We start from the raw sequence: 14,280 nt of genomic DNA, 5'->3' as shown, positions 1-14,280 counted from the left end.
AATCATGCACAGGGAGTTTGGCAAGTTGTAGATTTCCCGCATATACAATATGCATGAATAAGCATTGTGATTTAGCTTAGTGCACTATGCAGATACTTTATGATAGCTGTGACTATTCAGGATGTGGCAGTTGATATCGGATGTTGAGGAGAGTTTTCCCCTTCAGTTTTTGTTCGTGTAGTCTCCAGATTATCTTGTTTAGCCAAAGAGAAACTTTACGAACTGGATGGGTTAGACACTGTATTGCCTTTATTAACCCCTTTACTACTACAAATGTTTCCTAACTTGTGTAAAATTGTCTGGTGGTAGCTTGATCAAAATGAAAAACATAGCCAAATTTAAGGGGATAGTCTGTTCTGCTGACAGACTATATTATAGGACATCACCATAATTATTTAAGAGAATAATCATTGCAGTTCTGCTGATAGGCTGTTTATTATAGGGCATCACCATATTTAAAGGGATAATCATTGTTGTTCAGCTGATAGACTGTTTATTATGGGAGAGAAAAATAGGAAATTTTGGACAGCTTGTTGATGTTTCTTGATCGTTGCAGAACATGACTCACCAAACAGTTATATGCATCTCTTTTCTCAAATATGCTAGGAAATTGGCAGTTTTAAAGTGTCACATCTTTTTAGCCCTCAAACGTATGTTGATTAAGAGAGTGTTTTTGAGTGAGGTGGGGGAAAAGAAGACCGAGGATGAGGTGGAAGAATGGGGTGAGAGGTATGTGAGTGAGAATGAGTGAGGTGGGGGAAAAGAAGACTGAGGATGAGGTGGAAGAATAGGGTGAGAGGTATGTGAGTGTGAATGGTGTGAGGATAGATTTCTGCTTATTAATAGATAGATGTACACCAACATTTCTGCCTTAACATATACCTTTTTGTTCACTTCTATCAGTGAGTAATGTGCATCGTAACATTTCTATAAAAACTGCCAAATATATATTTTTCATCCTTAGTTGTAAAACTTTATATTTTTAGGCAAACCTGCCCAGGCTCGCAAAATGCTAGTTGACCTCCACTTGTTGTGCATGCGCTGTAATAATATGATAGAAATATCTAACTTTACTTTCTGTAAAAATTTGAGAACTTTGCTTCACATTTGTCTGTTGCCTGACACCTCATTGTGTGAGAGGCAACTGTGACCAGAGAATCTTTATGCATTTTTGTCCCTCCACAGTAATTTCTCCCTCCATGACATGTATGTTGTTGTACCTCATTTTTCCACCTTGTTCTTGGTGTTCCTGTTCTTTTCTTTTTTGCTCACCCACTGTATGGTAGGCACTTTGGTCATTTGTCTTGTTCTCCACTGGGTTATTATAGCTCAACTTCATCAAAGTGTTCCTTTACATGTTACCCCTTACATGAGCTTTCGTACTGAAGTTTCTGCACATCTTTTCATTTGTCTATCCCTTCATATCACTCCATAGGCACTTCTGAGATATCTAATGAGAAATTTTTAAAATATATTTTATTATGCTTGTGAGGTGGAGCCAAGATTCTGAAGATCTGAATGTTTGTGTGGCCCTTTTCACTGACAATGCTTCTCCCGTTTTTATGTTTTCTTCCCCATTGTTTCTGGATGCTGCCTCACTTCTTCATGGTGTGGATCAGGGTGGTGATACTTCCACTTGGATAACTTGCCATAAATAAGGATATTGATGCATTTGGATTACTGATGTTCTTGGATAGCAAAAGCCACAAACCAGAGCAAGCAGTTGAAGGTGTGAGTCGTAGTCAGGTTGAAATTAACTGATATAAATAGGGTCAGAGATGCCTTGTGTTGGTTTTTGGTGTATTTTACCTGTTAATTCACTAACAGTATAATAGATATATATTAACACATTAACTGATGTAAATAGGGTCAAGGTTGTCTGGTGTATAGTGAGGGGAAGAGTAGAAGCATGGAGTGTGTTGAGAAAACTGGAATGCTATTGGCAGTTTTGAGGGCATATTGTATGAAGTTTTGGATGACTAGTTGCTAGTAGCATCAATAGACTAACATTGTAAGAGGTTTTCAATGCAGATTAGTAACTTGGAAAATAGTCGTGGGTGGAGTTGGGTTGGGAGGGATGAAGGATTGTAGGATAATTGAGACTGTGATTTGAGGAGGAGGCTGTTACTGAAATATGCATTGTACAGAAAAATGGTGTTATATTACAGTACTTAATTGGCAAAAATGCTGTCATGTTTACAAGGTTTTCATTTATGTGATTGCATGTCAGTACTGTAATGAATCTAGGTATCATCCTGCTACATTTATCCTTGCTGTCTCCTGATAATTTTATTCAGCTCAGGATTGACTTTTTGAACTGGAAGCATTAAATATACTGTTGCCATAATACAGTATGAAAGAGTCGAAAGACCTTTCCTAACTTGAGCAACATAATTTGGTAGCAACATGAACAAACTTAGAAGGACATCACCCAGATCAAGGGGCTAAACAGTAAGATGACTGTTTGCATATGCAGTTCCATTTGTTTGCATATTCTTTACTCTTAGTGTCCTGGCACTGATGAAGAGCCTATGTATGTTGGTGCTTTGCACTCAGGTATTCACTTGGGAGCCAAACCTTCTCATATTTCCCTGCACCTTGTGCTGGGTAAGGTGCATAGTCTGTCCCTGTTGAGAAGCTGTCTACCAAAAGGAGATGCCATTTCCCTAAACAGTACAGGTATATGTACTCTACTGTACTTTTAGGATGGTTCCATAGAAGCAGTTGCTTACATTTGGTTGATGGATCTGCCTGGCCAGACAGGCCAGGGTTAAGCACCAACTTGATGTCCTTAATTGCTTCCATGTTAGTAAAGTTGCCTTGGTCATGATGAAGTGTGTAACCTGTATAAATAATGGTACTGTTGGTGGTGATGAAGGAGAAAATTGACAAATTGATAATGCTTAACCTCTGTATTTAACTTTTTTTCTTGGGTATGCACTAATGATTTCTTTGAAAAGTTAATACCTCTAATTCATTCTTCTTCTTATGTTTGTGCTAGAATGATTATGTAATGAACTATTCTTATATATTAATCATTATGTTAATGAATAATTTTTTTTTGGAAGATAATATTCTCTGCTTCTAATATTTACTAATACTGTATCTATGCAAGGCTCTTTACCCAACCTAACTCAGTCTGTCGGGTGCTTGCACAATTGGCATAAAAGCTTGCAACATTAATTCAGCTAAGATTTGCTCCTTAGTAAACACAAACATACACTGTTCTCTACATTCTTTCTCCATAACACCCCAGTTTACTTATCAGTGATTCATATGCTAGATTTGATGTTGCAAAGTTTTATTGCTGATTGTAAGGTCAAGTCATGGTTCCTCTACACAACTGGAATTTTAAGATGAAACAAAAGAGGCTTGAGAATTATAACCTGATACAGTGTGCCATTTTGGTGCCTGGGTATTACAGTGTCATGAAATATTGAAATCGAAGCGTTATGCCCTCACGTGGAAAAGTTATCGGGAGGGTATAACAGTTTCTGCTTGATTGAACAACTTGGGCAGAAAAGTTTCCTTCTCCCCAGTCAACAAGTTTTCCAAATCTGGGCATTATTCTTCCATGTCATTTTGGTTTTATGAAGTAGTGCGAAGGAGCCATGGACTGTGAGTGTACATAAATAAGACTACTACATCTGTATGTGTTGCATGATTGTGTTACAGAGTTTGAGTTCTTGGGCACAACGGAGGTGGTAGAGACAACGCAGTTCCCAGGTGATTCCCCAGGTGTGTATATGTGCCTCGTTTAGTCCCACTAGGCACATTCCAGACCTTACATTACCTGTGATGGGCCTCATCTCACTCATCACAGACATCACACTACCCATTACTTAGCACTTCTCATTCATTTACATTCCTGTAGGCAAAAGGGCATACACAGGACTGTAGGAGGGGGTTTCCATCCCCTATATCTTTCCAGTCCTTTAATGCCCTATTAGGAGCAGAAGGGGTTGTGGCTAGGCTATTAGTCCAGACACTTAAGATAAGAGTGAATAGTTGCTCATCCCTGAGTGGTATTGTCTGAGCAGTAAATTTACCTCAACCACCCCTTGGAAGTAAGGGTACATATCCAAAACTGTATGAGGGGGGAGGAGTCATCATCATGAACTTATTTCCCAGCTAAAGGTGGAATGAGAAATTGCCTAAAAACCAAGAAAAAAGGGTACAAAAAAGGGCAGACTATCAGTGGCATGCCCAGTGAAATGTGCCAGATGCTACTTCACCCAGCATTCAAGCCTCCCAAGAATCCTGATTCTGTCTCCACTAGGGAAAAAAATCCTCATATCATTGATAAATGGGAGAAAAAGAGGTGATGATGATGATATGATGATGAAATTTTACTGACACAAAGTATGGAAGGTGGGGGGGAATTGTATAATATTTTTTGTCATATCATTTATAACAGTTCCAACATGCTTGCATGTGTCAGCCATGGTCACATAATGGTGGCTCTCCACACTGCTTAGTCTCTTTTGCCCCTCCTAGGCAGTCCTCTCTCCCTGAGGCCACACTGTATGACCTCATCCCAGGTCTTTTTTGGTCTGCCTATTGCAACCCTACTCCTAACGTTCACACTCCTCTCCCTCCGCACCCACTTGTCATCCTCCATCTTCTCCACATACCCAAACCATCACTGTCTGTCCTCCTCATCACAACACCACTACATTCAAGCCCCATCCTTCCTCTTAACTCTTCAGTCACTATTGTAGTCCCCCCTCCTCCCAGGCCTTGCAGTCAATGATGCACAACACATCCATCTAATCATTGTCATTTCTATATGTTTGAACCTTTGAATATCCTCTTCCTTTACTGCCCAGGTCTCCTTAACATACAGCATTACACTCTTAACACATGCCACATACAAAGATCCCTTAGCATGGAGAGAGCTCCCTCATAGTGTTAGGACTAAGAGGCAACAGGCCCTGAACTTCCTCCAACCACTCCTTACCCCAGCCACAAAGCTAGCTCCAACCCCACCTCCAGCTCATAACATGTCCCCCAAATAACAAAACTCCTCCACACACTCAAGAGACTCTGGCAAGATCAGTCCTTTCACTCATGACAGTCTATACTTTCTCTCCTGAACTCACCACACACACAAAATCAGCATTATTTCACAGCCTACCTCTGCTGCCACTACATCTCTTAAGCACCCACTTTTTTCTTTTTTTTCAATGTGTGTGACTCTGGGCAAAGGCTTCAGGGCCTGTCGCAAGGCCCAGTAATCCTCCTACACACCTCCACATGTCACTACTTTGGCATTAACACCCACCGTCCATATTGAATACATGCTAGGCCTTTCTTATACAGGACTGGTGTACTGGTATTAGCAGGGGTATTTTTATGACATGTTGGCAAGTCTTCTGGTAGATCAGTAAAGTCTGCTTTTATGAAGTTCAAGTCCTTAAATTGTTCCTTGCCTCATCCGGATTCGATCCCTGGTCCATTAGGACTGCAGGCCTCCTCTCTACTGATTCAGCCACCGTCTCCCCCAGATTCTGCACAAGATGGAATAACTTGTCACACTCCTGTGGCAAACTGCACATGGCCACACTCCCTCTGCTTAAACAGTACTGCCACCAGCCGTAGATATCATCACCTTTGTTTTATCCACATTTACTCTCAAACCATTGTGCCCCATTCCATCTCTTCATTTCCTAAATCTTTCCTCTGCCTCCCTTTCATTCTCTGCAGTCAGCACCAAATCAGATAAAGGAAAAAAAGTAATAGATAGTATAATGACTGTGTAGGGACCCTCTCACATATTTGGAAATGATGTGTAATGATCTGTATTAATATCACAAGTTAATGAGAAGGAAGGAAGAGGGGTTTCCTGGAAAAGAAAAAAAAGTGGATATTACCCAGATTAGGAACATTTCACTCCTTATCACATGACCCAGTTTTCTTAGCCATCACCACATACCTGTTGTTGACATTCCTTTACCATTGAGCCTATAACTGTCATGTTTCAATCCTTATTAACCCAGTTGACTCTTTCACTCTAGTTCGGTATTTTCTATTTTATTCTTGCTACCTTATGATGACTTAATTCAGCTTAGAGGAGACTTTTTAAACTGGAGGGGTTAGGTATAATCTTCATTAATCCCTTAACTATGAGAGGTCTGGGCAAAGTTGAATAAAATCATTTGGCGATAACATAAGTAAAATTAGCAAATACATAATAGTAGAGAAGGAGTTAGGTCCCCACCAGACGCACACATCTCATTCACATGTTCCATTCTCATCTCATTAGACTCCACTCCAGCAGGCACGGCATAGTATGCATAACCCCTTGAATCTGAGTGAATTACCAGGTACTATTTGTTTAACCTTGTTGCCACCAGTGGATTTTATTTAACGTAAGAAGGAACTCTCATGTTCTAAGGGTTTATTAAGGCTTTATCTAACCCCCGTAAGTTTAAAAAGAGTGTCCTAATAAAATCATCAGGAGATGGCGAGGCAACCCTGGCCTCAGTGGGTTGACTGCTTCACTGTGTTGACATGTGGTATATCCTGCTCTTGGTACCACCAGACTTGTATTAAGATCAGGAGACTCTTCCAAAATTAAGGGGTTAGATACGGCCATCATTAACCCTTTCACTGCACAAGATTCTATGTAAGCTGAGTACATTTGTTTGTAGGTGGCAAGAATTTAAAAAAAAATATCACTTGATTGAAGGGGTCAATTATGTAATCAAGAGATACATCCTAGTGTACTAACTGTTTAAGAGGCACATCTGAGTTTTCTTTGTTTACCGCATGGCATGCAGTTGGTTAAGATTCCACCTGTATAATAAAGTATCCTGTAATGCATGGTATCGAGAAATTATTATAGCATGGTTATAAAATCACTAAATTGGTAACTTGATCTAGCTTCTAACGTGTGATAAAATGCATTACTAACTACAGTAGGTGACTCAATCATTTCTTATCATAGTTGCTCTGCATGAATTTAGGATCTTGATTATATTTATTGGACTGTCATAATCAGACTTATAAAGAACCTAAAAGTATTTCATAACTTGGTGTGTTATCTTTCAACACACATGCCAAATGTATCAGTATCTAGGAAGTAGGTATATAGGAGAGATACAGACGTACAGTTGTGATGCATAGTTTCTAGCCCACCCTGATTGGAAGGTGAATTGAAATCAGGGATGCTTATGCACAACAGCCCACCCATTGTTGATGTGCATTTGAGCCTCATGATTGTTGAGTTTTGTGCTTGTGTTAAAAAAAAAAAAAAAAAAAAAAGGATTCACCCCAACTCCCAGCTAGGGTAGACTAGAAACTGTCAGTCACATTGCTAACCCTAAACAGTACCACTTACTGCTTTAGGTTGTTTCTCACAGATGAATTTTTTTGGTCCTGCCATAGACATTGCTATCTGTTGAGCTGCCTTCTGAAGGAGGTGTATTGCCACAAAATTGAAATTTGTTTTGTTTGTGAAAATTGTTGAAATACTGAGAATATAGTGGTAAAAATCATATTACCATTATATAATTGCAAATAATTCCTGTCTCCATGAAGAACATGATTGAACAGTGCTATGTTGGGACAGTCATTGACTCTACCCATCTTTAATTAGCTTAATGCTGCTGTATTTAGTAACCGAAGTATAAGACAGTTTAAAAGTTATTTGTATAAGATGTGTCATTTACAAGTGCAGAATTTCATGCATAAATGTCAGTTGCACATTAAGAATGGATAATGCAGTGAAATTTTCTAAAACAGGGGGACACAAGTGTCATAATAATATGTAGGAGACTGTGTAATTTGCATAAATAAGATTGGTTACAGCACAAGCAAGCAGAAATATATGAGGAGTGCAAAGTAATATTGTCAGCATCAACTTTGTTTCATATTATTATAATATTAATTTGGTTAAGTTTAAATTTCAGTGGTGATAGTGAAGTGATGCTTTGTGTAGATCTCAAAGCTGCCATTGTGGCCTACGGATGAAGACCTGAGTACTGTATTGTGTGACTGATATTGTCGTATATTGCTTTGCTTTTATCAATAATTCTGGAGGCAGCTGGTCATATAACTGGTGCTGAAGGGCAGTACTGTAGTTACATAATTTCATAACTGCGGAACCCTTCAACAAGACTGTGGCTCTTTAATAAATGTTTGAAGTTCAGTTGGAGGGTGCAATAATATATGACGAATTCATATCATAGCTAAAGGTGTAATGTAGTACCCTTTAGTGTTCTGGACTACAATAGCCTAGACATTCTGATGATGTAATAAGGGATTAGTTGTTACCCTGTTTTACTTTTTTTTTTTTTTTTTTTTTTTTTTTTGCTACACATTGCTGTCAAAATTATCATAATACAGCATTACCAGTTATACAATGTGTTAATGTACTAACTGGCTTATCAGAGTTCAAATATAATTTTGACCCTTCCGATCTGGTGATGTAATTTGTTTAATTCTTGCTACCTCTAGATGAATTTATTCAGCTTAGGGAAGACCTCTCTTATTGCAAGGGTTGATGGAGGCTATATCTAACACCTCTAGTCCAAAAAGCCTTTCCAAAGCTGAATAAAATCTTTTGGTGTAGCAGAAACAGAATATAATTGTCATTAGAGTGTAGTGGTTAAAGAGCATTTGAAGTAGCTACATAATTGTTTAGTGTCTTATTGTCATGATGAGTACTCGAGAAAGTATTTCCATTAGAATTAAGTAGATTGTAGCTATCTGGTAGTTAGTTTTCTGATCCATTGGTTATAAATAATGACACACAAAGCATTTCATATTGATTATTGTTATATTATTATTATTATTATTACTATTATTATATTATTATTATTATTATTATTATTATTATTTTTATTATTATTATTATTATTATTATTTTTACAGGATATTGCATACAGGCCATATTATCACAGCTGTTTTATGTTATCTGATTCCCTTTATATGCTGAGTTTATGCATGCATGGTAAAATTCTGTAGTCAAGGATTTGACATATTCAAGTGTATTTCTCAATCACGTTGCTAAAAGATAAAATGCAGTTTGATTTATTTGCTTCTTGGATCATATAGTACAGTACAGCCCATCAAGAAGTGTTACCTGTATCATAAAATGTGGGAAATTTATATAATTTATATATACTTTTTTATTCATCAGTCAGTTGATACCTCTTTTTGCATTACAGTATTTTATTACTAACCCATAGGTGTACTTGTATTACCTGTCTCCTATCCTTTTGTTCTTTTCATTAAGGTTTATACTTTCAAAACATAGTGCCAGCCAGTAACTAATATAGCCAAACAAATCTTTAGCATCAGTATATTTACAGCATATCGCTTGGTGCTAATGAACCAGATTTTCCTAAGTACAGTATGCTAATTCTTAAGCATGATATAATTAAGGAAATTATGGAGGTAATTAAACTGCCATCAGCTGAAAGAAGCAAATTAGGATGTAAATAATAGTGTGTACTTGTTTAGTTGGATTGGTGCTGGGCTGGTACTAATTTTTGAAAGTGTGAACTTAGCCTGCATGTGAAATTCTAGGTACATCTGCAGTCTTTCCTCTGCCACCTGTGTCTGTGCTGAGTGGTACCCCCGCCTCTGGCTTTGTCCCCATCGTGCCCCCTTACTATAGCGCAGGTGTGTATGCGAGTGTAATATTGGTATACAGATGAAGCTGAAGTGCAGATAAGTGTGTGTGTGTGTACACATGTATAGTATACCACATTTGAGTCTGGGACAGCATCGGTGTGAAGTGAAAGTCTAACTACACTTTCCTGACATTCATGCATCACAGTTGCATTGCCACATCAGTTATTGATTCACATCTCCATTCATATGTATTAATGCCACTCATTCATCACAGTTGCATGGCCATTTCAGTCAATAACTGCAGCTCTGTTCATATACTGTATACAATACACAGTGTATATATGTTAATACCACCAGCAGCCATGTAAATATGTCAAGGCTGCCAAGTTTACCAAATACTGTACCAGACCTGTGCTGTACAGTGATGCTGTTCCAGGTTCAAATCTGTCACACTGTATATGAAGATGAGAGTGAAACAGGGAGATAGAAAGGGAGAAGAACAGTAAAGAAAGCTGAATGAATGTGTGAGTGAGGAAAGCTGGCCCTCATAGAATGTGTTCATTCCATCAGCCAACTCTTGTATTGCAAAAAATCTTTGAAGTTCTCTCTGGGATGTATTGCCTTTTTTCCCAGTAGGCTACAGTATTCTAGCAGATATACAAACTAACACTGATTTACTTTTTCTTGTGTTTCATATCCCCGGAGATATCAGAGCCTTTGTGTTGCCCTCTCTGTCTCATGTTGTCATAGCAATTTGTGTTAGCATTGTAGTAATCTCCAAATTTATATACAGAATGTGAGTGTTGTGTGTATGATGATAGCTTATTATATATTTACTTGAGAGCTGGATACATTATACAGTTTGTAAAGCTGAAATATATAATATCTGTAGTTGGATTTTCAAGGAGTGAATGGCTATATAATGTACCATGTGAATGGGCTGAGAATTTATGAGAACTGTGTATAATGCCATGGAAGAATCTTTTTCATTTAATGTGAACTCTACCTTTATTTTCGCATGATCATACCATTGTCAAAATTTCTCATATTTGTAACATCCATATATACTACAGTGCTGGCATTTCATAATTTTTGTGATTGTTACATTTCAATATATGCATGTTTTATTTACATATAATGTTCAGAAGACTTTAATATTTATTTTCTTGAACAGCTTATTATACCATAGATATTAATAGTGTAGTGTATTGGGCATGTGCAGGGCTATCATTCTGTTGCATGCAGAGTGTTGTAAATGTAAACTGTATCAAAATAGCAGTGGGTCTCATGGTGTACTTAAGTGCAATAATGAATGTAATTTATCCAAGTCGGTAATTCAGTAATTTATGACATGTTTTAAAGTAAAAAAAAAAAAACGTTAGAATGCATCATACTGTTCCGTGCTCCAGCATGGGATTGATCTCACATTCTTTAAGTCAGCAGATCATTTCTCTAACCACCTATCCACCACAGCACATCTCCCCCTGACTTGCAAGTGTCAAGATGAAGCCCTCATTCTAAAAGCAGATATGTTTGACAAGCATGCCTTGTTTTTACCTTCCTCCTATGTTGCAGTAATAACCTGTTAGGAGCAAAACCTACCCATCATGTTAGGTACAATAATACAAATTTATGACAAGTGTGGACAGTACAGAATCAGTATCCTGTTGGCATATATGCACTTTGTATCAGTTTTGTTTTTGCTATCCTCGTGGATAGAATGACAGTCATAGTGACAGCCTTGCATAGGTTTGATTCCCAAGGGTGCCAGGAGGTCTTTTGATCACACAGTAACCATCAAGGAAAGTAGGCTGCTCATCTGCTTTTCTGTTCATTCCTGTTGTTCATTCATATCTTTTATAAAAGTTCCGACCTGCTTTCATGTAGCAGCCTCGGTCACCTAATGGCAACTGTCCATGCTGCTTGATCTCTGGCGCCTCCTTATTCTGTATATTGAACTATGGCAGCCAAGCCTTGAGTTCATACACCTTGAAAGGGGTAAAATTGAATTGGCTGTTACCATTTATTAATTCTTTGCTGGTGATCGTTAACCTCTTGAATTTGGTAACAATTTTATAGTTGTATTATTTGCTACTTTCACACTGGGTTCTCAGTTTGAAGGTGACAACTTGTGGTGAAGAGATACTAAAATTGAAGGCTATATGACCTCTCCATATCGTAAAGTCTTCTGAGGTTAATACAAGTATCTGGTGGTAAAGAATACTGTAATATGAAAACTATGATAAGGAAGTGAAAAGACTAATCTGATTTGTCTTTCAACAGAAGGCCTACCTGAACCCCTCATAATGCCACTGGATGCCCGAACCCTCCACATCAGCTTCTCCACCCCATCACACTTCCAGGGACTGCCGGGAGAGCTCCTAATACGCTACACAAACGATTCCAGGTTTGAGCACCCTACACTTACACACAGTTAGACCTTGCATAAATTTGTTTCACAATTAAGTTGCTGATGATTGAATATTTATAGTTCTGTCACCTTAACCTGGCCTGGGTTTTCATTCCGTTTCACTGAGCTGAGTGGGGGGGAAAAAAAATCCATAGCACTTCTTCATGACTAGAATTATATTCTATTGTTAATCTCTTTTTACAGTTCAGCATTCAAATGGAGAGATGGCAATTTTAGGCCAAGTTAGAGTAAATAGAATATAGTACATGTCCACTAAAAGTTGCTAAGCTTCCTTGTTATCATTACAGCCAGGAGCCAGATCCCAGTATGTGGTCCCAGGAAGTTCTCGTACCAATGGGCTCCCTCATCAGTCAGTCGCAGTGGGATCACATGTTAAATGATCTGATGCCGGATACTGATTACATCATGCAAGTTGTGCTCACTGTACAGGGTGCTGAACCAATAGTCTCCCCACTGGTCTCATACACCACAATGCATGAGGGTAAGGCACAACAGTGCTTGTACCCTAAATAAGTAGTTGCAGAATGAGAGACTGGCTAGCAAAGTGTATGTGAGTAAAGTGGAAGGAAGTAGAGAGAGAGGGGAATACTGATGATAAAATGGAGAGATGAGGTGGAGAGTTATATGAGGGAGAGGGGTGCAAGTTGGAGAAAGGACAGCCAGATGGCAGAGGACAGAGTGACATGGAGGCAGTTCATTTGTGTTCATTCATTATAGAATTAAGGCATTTGGTGGTAGATAGATAGATAGATAGTCGGGTTGCTTTGTGCTTCCAGTATGTCCTCTTTATATGCTACCCATTTTGGTAATTTTGTTTCCTGAAAAGTCCTTTGTAAATTAAAGAAAATTGCTTATTAAATATTCATTGTTATATAAGAGGCTGATATGATAGCTTACCCCAATTTACAGTACCGGTTGTACAGAAAATATTTTGATATTTTGAAACATTATTTACTTGCAGTATGGACTGCCTTTGGTACCATATAGATTATGTTCTGTAACCTTTAGTGAAAGCATGTATGCCTTATTTTCAGCATTAATTTCTTCACTCAAGTGACGTGTCTTTTAGTTAATTCTTACTACCATCATATGAGGTGCTGGAGAGGGATGCCTTCATGTGGTGGCACTAATTTCATTGGGCAGTGGAGCTGCCTGGATATACAAATGTCTTTCAGTCTCTTCCCTGTTCCCTGGTATGAGGATAGTGGACTGTTGAAAGAGCAACTGTGGCCTGCAGTCTAACTTGTTCACAATCATTTAAGCTTGGTGTTGCAGCTGCTTCTTTCTCCATATGATTTTACAGCAATTAGGAAGAGTTTTCTGAATTGGAGGACTCAGGTAAAACCGTCAGTAATTGCTCTAATTCATGAGATTTCTTCTAGGCTGAATAAAATCACATGGAGGCAACTAAAATAACTTGTAAGTTTCATTGGATGGAAGGGGTTAATCAGTTTTTCATGCTGTCTTCCGTCCCTTTATAAATACTCCGTGTTCTCTTCCTCTTTCTTATAAATTATGCCGTGTTCTCTTCCTCCTCCTTAAAAATACACCATGTTCTCATCTTCCTTATAAATACACCATGTTCTCATCCTCCTTATACAGTAGAACCTCTTTGGTCCGGACCCCTTTAATCCGGATTTCTGTTAATTCGGACAAAATTTAAAAATAATAAGCTCCAAAAATATGTTGAAAGTAATTCTAAAGTCATTTTCAGTATCGACGCGGAAAGTGATCGTCATTCGTTTAGTCTCGGATCACGCTAGGTCGCAACATGGGCACCTGTTTAAACACACGCTAGCATTCGTTCCATCAACTAGTTCACCAACCATTTATATTTTTACGCTGTATTCCTAAAGTTAATCCTCCTTTACATGCCCCTTAATGCAAGTGTAGCTTCTGTAATGAATAAAGGTGTTAAAAGGAGGAATTTGCTTACACAAAAATTGGTCAGAATATTCTGCAGTGTTTAATGATTACTGTAGGTTATTTTTTGTACTTAAATGTGCTTTACTTGTACATCAAACATTAGCTTCTTGCCCATATGGGCGTTATCAATATGCCAAAGATGACAATGTATTTTTTGCCTACATAAGTTTTATTTTTATTCCAAATATTACAGTTAATTAATTAATTTATTTTTTTGCCTACACGGGCCTTAGTCACTTACTACAATTTAAAATGTAGGCTAGTTTCTTGTCATGCCTTACCTGTAAATTATGCAATACAAAACTATCGTACATGATTAGTTTGGTTATTTTAGTATCCTT

General features: G+C 38.0%; 1 protein-coding gene across 1 annotated transcript in view; it reads left to right on the top strand.

Moving 5' to 3' along the window:
• sas (stranded at second transmembrane protein) overlaps positions 1 to 14,280 on the top strand; it is a 248,683-nt gene that overhangs the window by 226,643 nt on the left and 7,760 nt on the right. The window contains exons 22-25 of the mRNA XM_080285319.1: positions 3,676 to 3,738; positions 9,535 to 9,630; positions 11,866 to 11,989; positions 12,301 to 12,494. Of these exons, the coding sequence (XP_080141445.1) occupies positions 3,676 to 3,738; positions 9,535 to 9,630; positions 11,866 to 11,989; positions 12,301 to 12,494 (477 nt within the window). The remainder of the gene's footprint in view (positions 1 to 3,675; positions 3,739 to 9,534; positions 9,631 to 11,865; positions 11,990 to 12,300; positions 12,495 to 14,280) is intronic.

The sequence above is a fragment of the Coenobita brevimanus genome, chromosome 105 (genome assembly GCF_032717465.1).
Source record: "Coenobita brevimanus isolate Jiangsu-jjx chromosome 105, ASM3271746v2, whole genome shotgun sequence".
Taxonomy (NCBI): Eukaryota; Metazoa; Arthropoda; class Malacostraca; order Decapoda; family Coenobitidae; genus Coenobita; species Coenobita brevimanus.
Note: the sequence above shows the minus strand (reverse complement) of the source record. Positions and strands in the feature narration are given on the sequence as shown.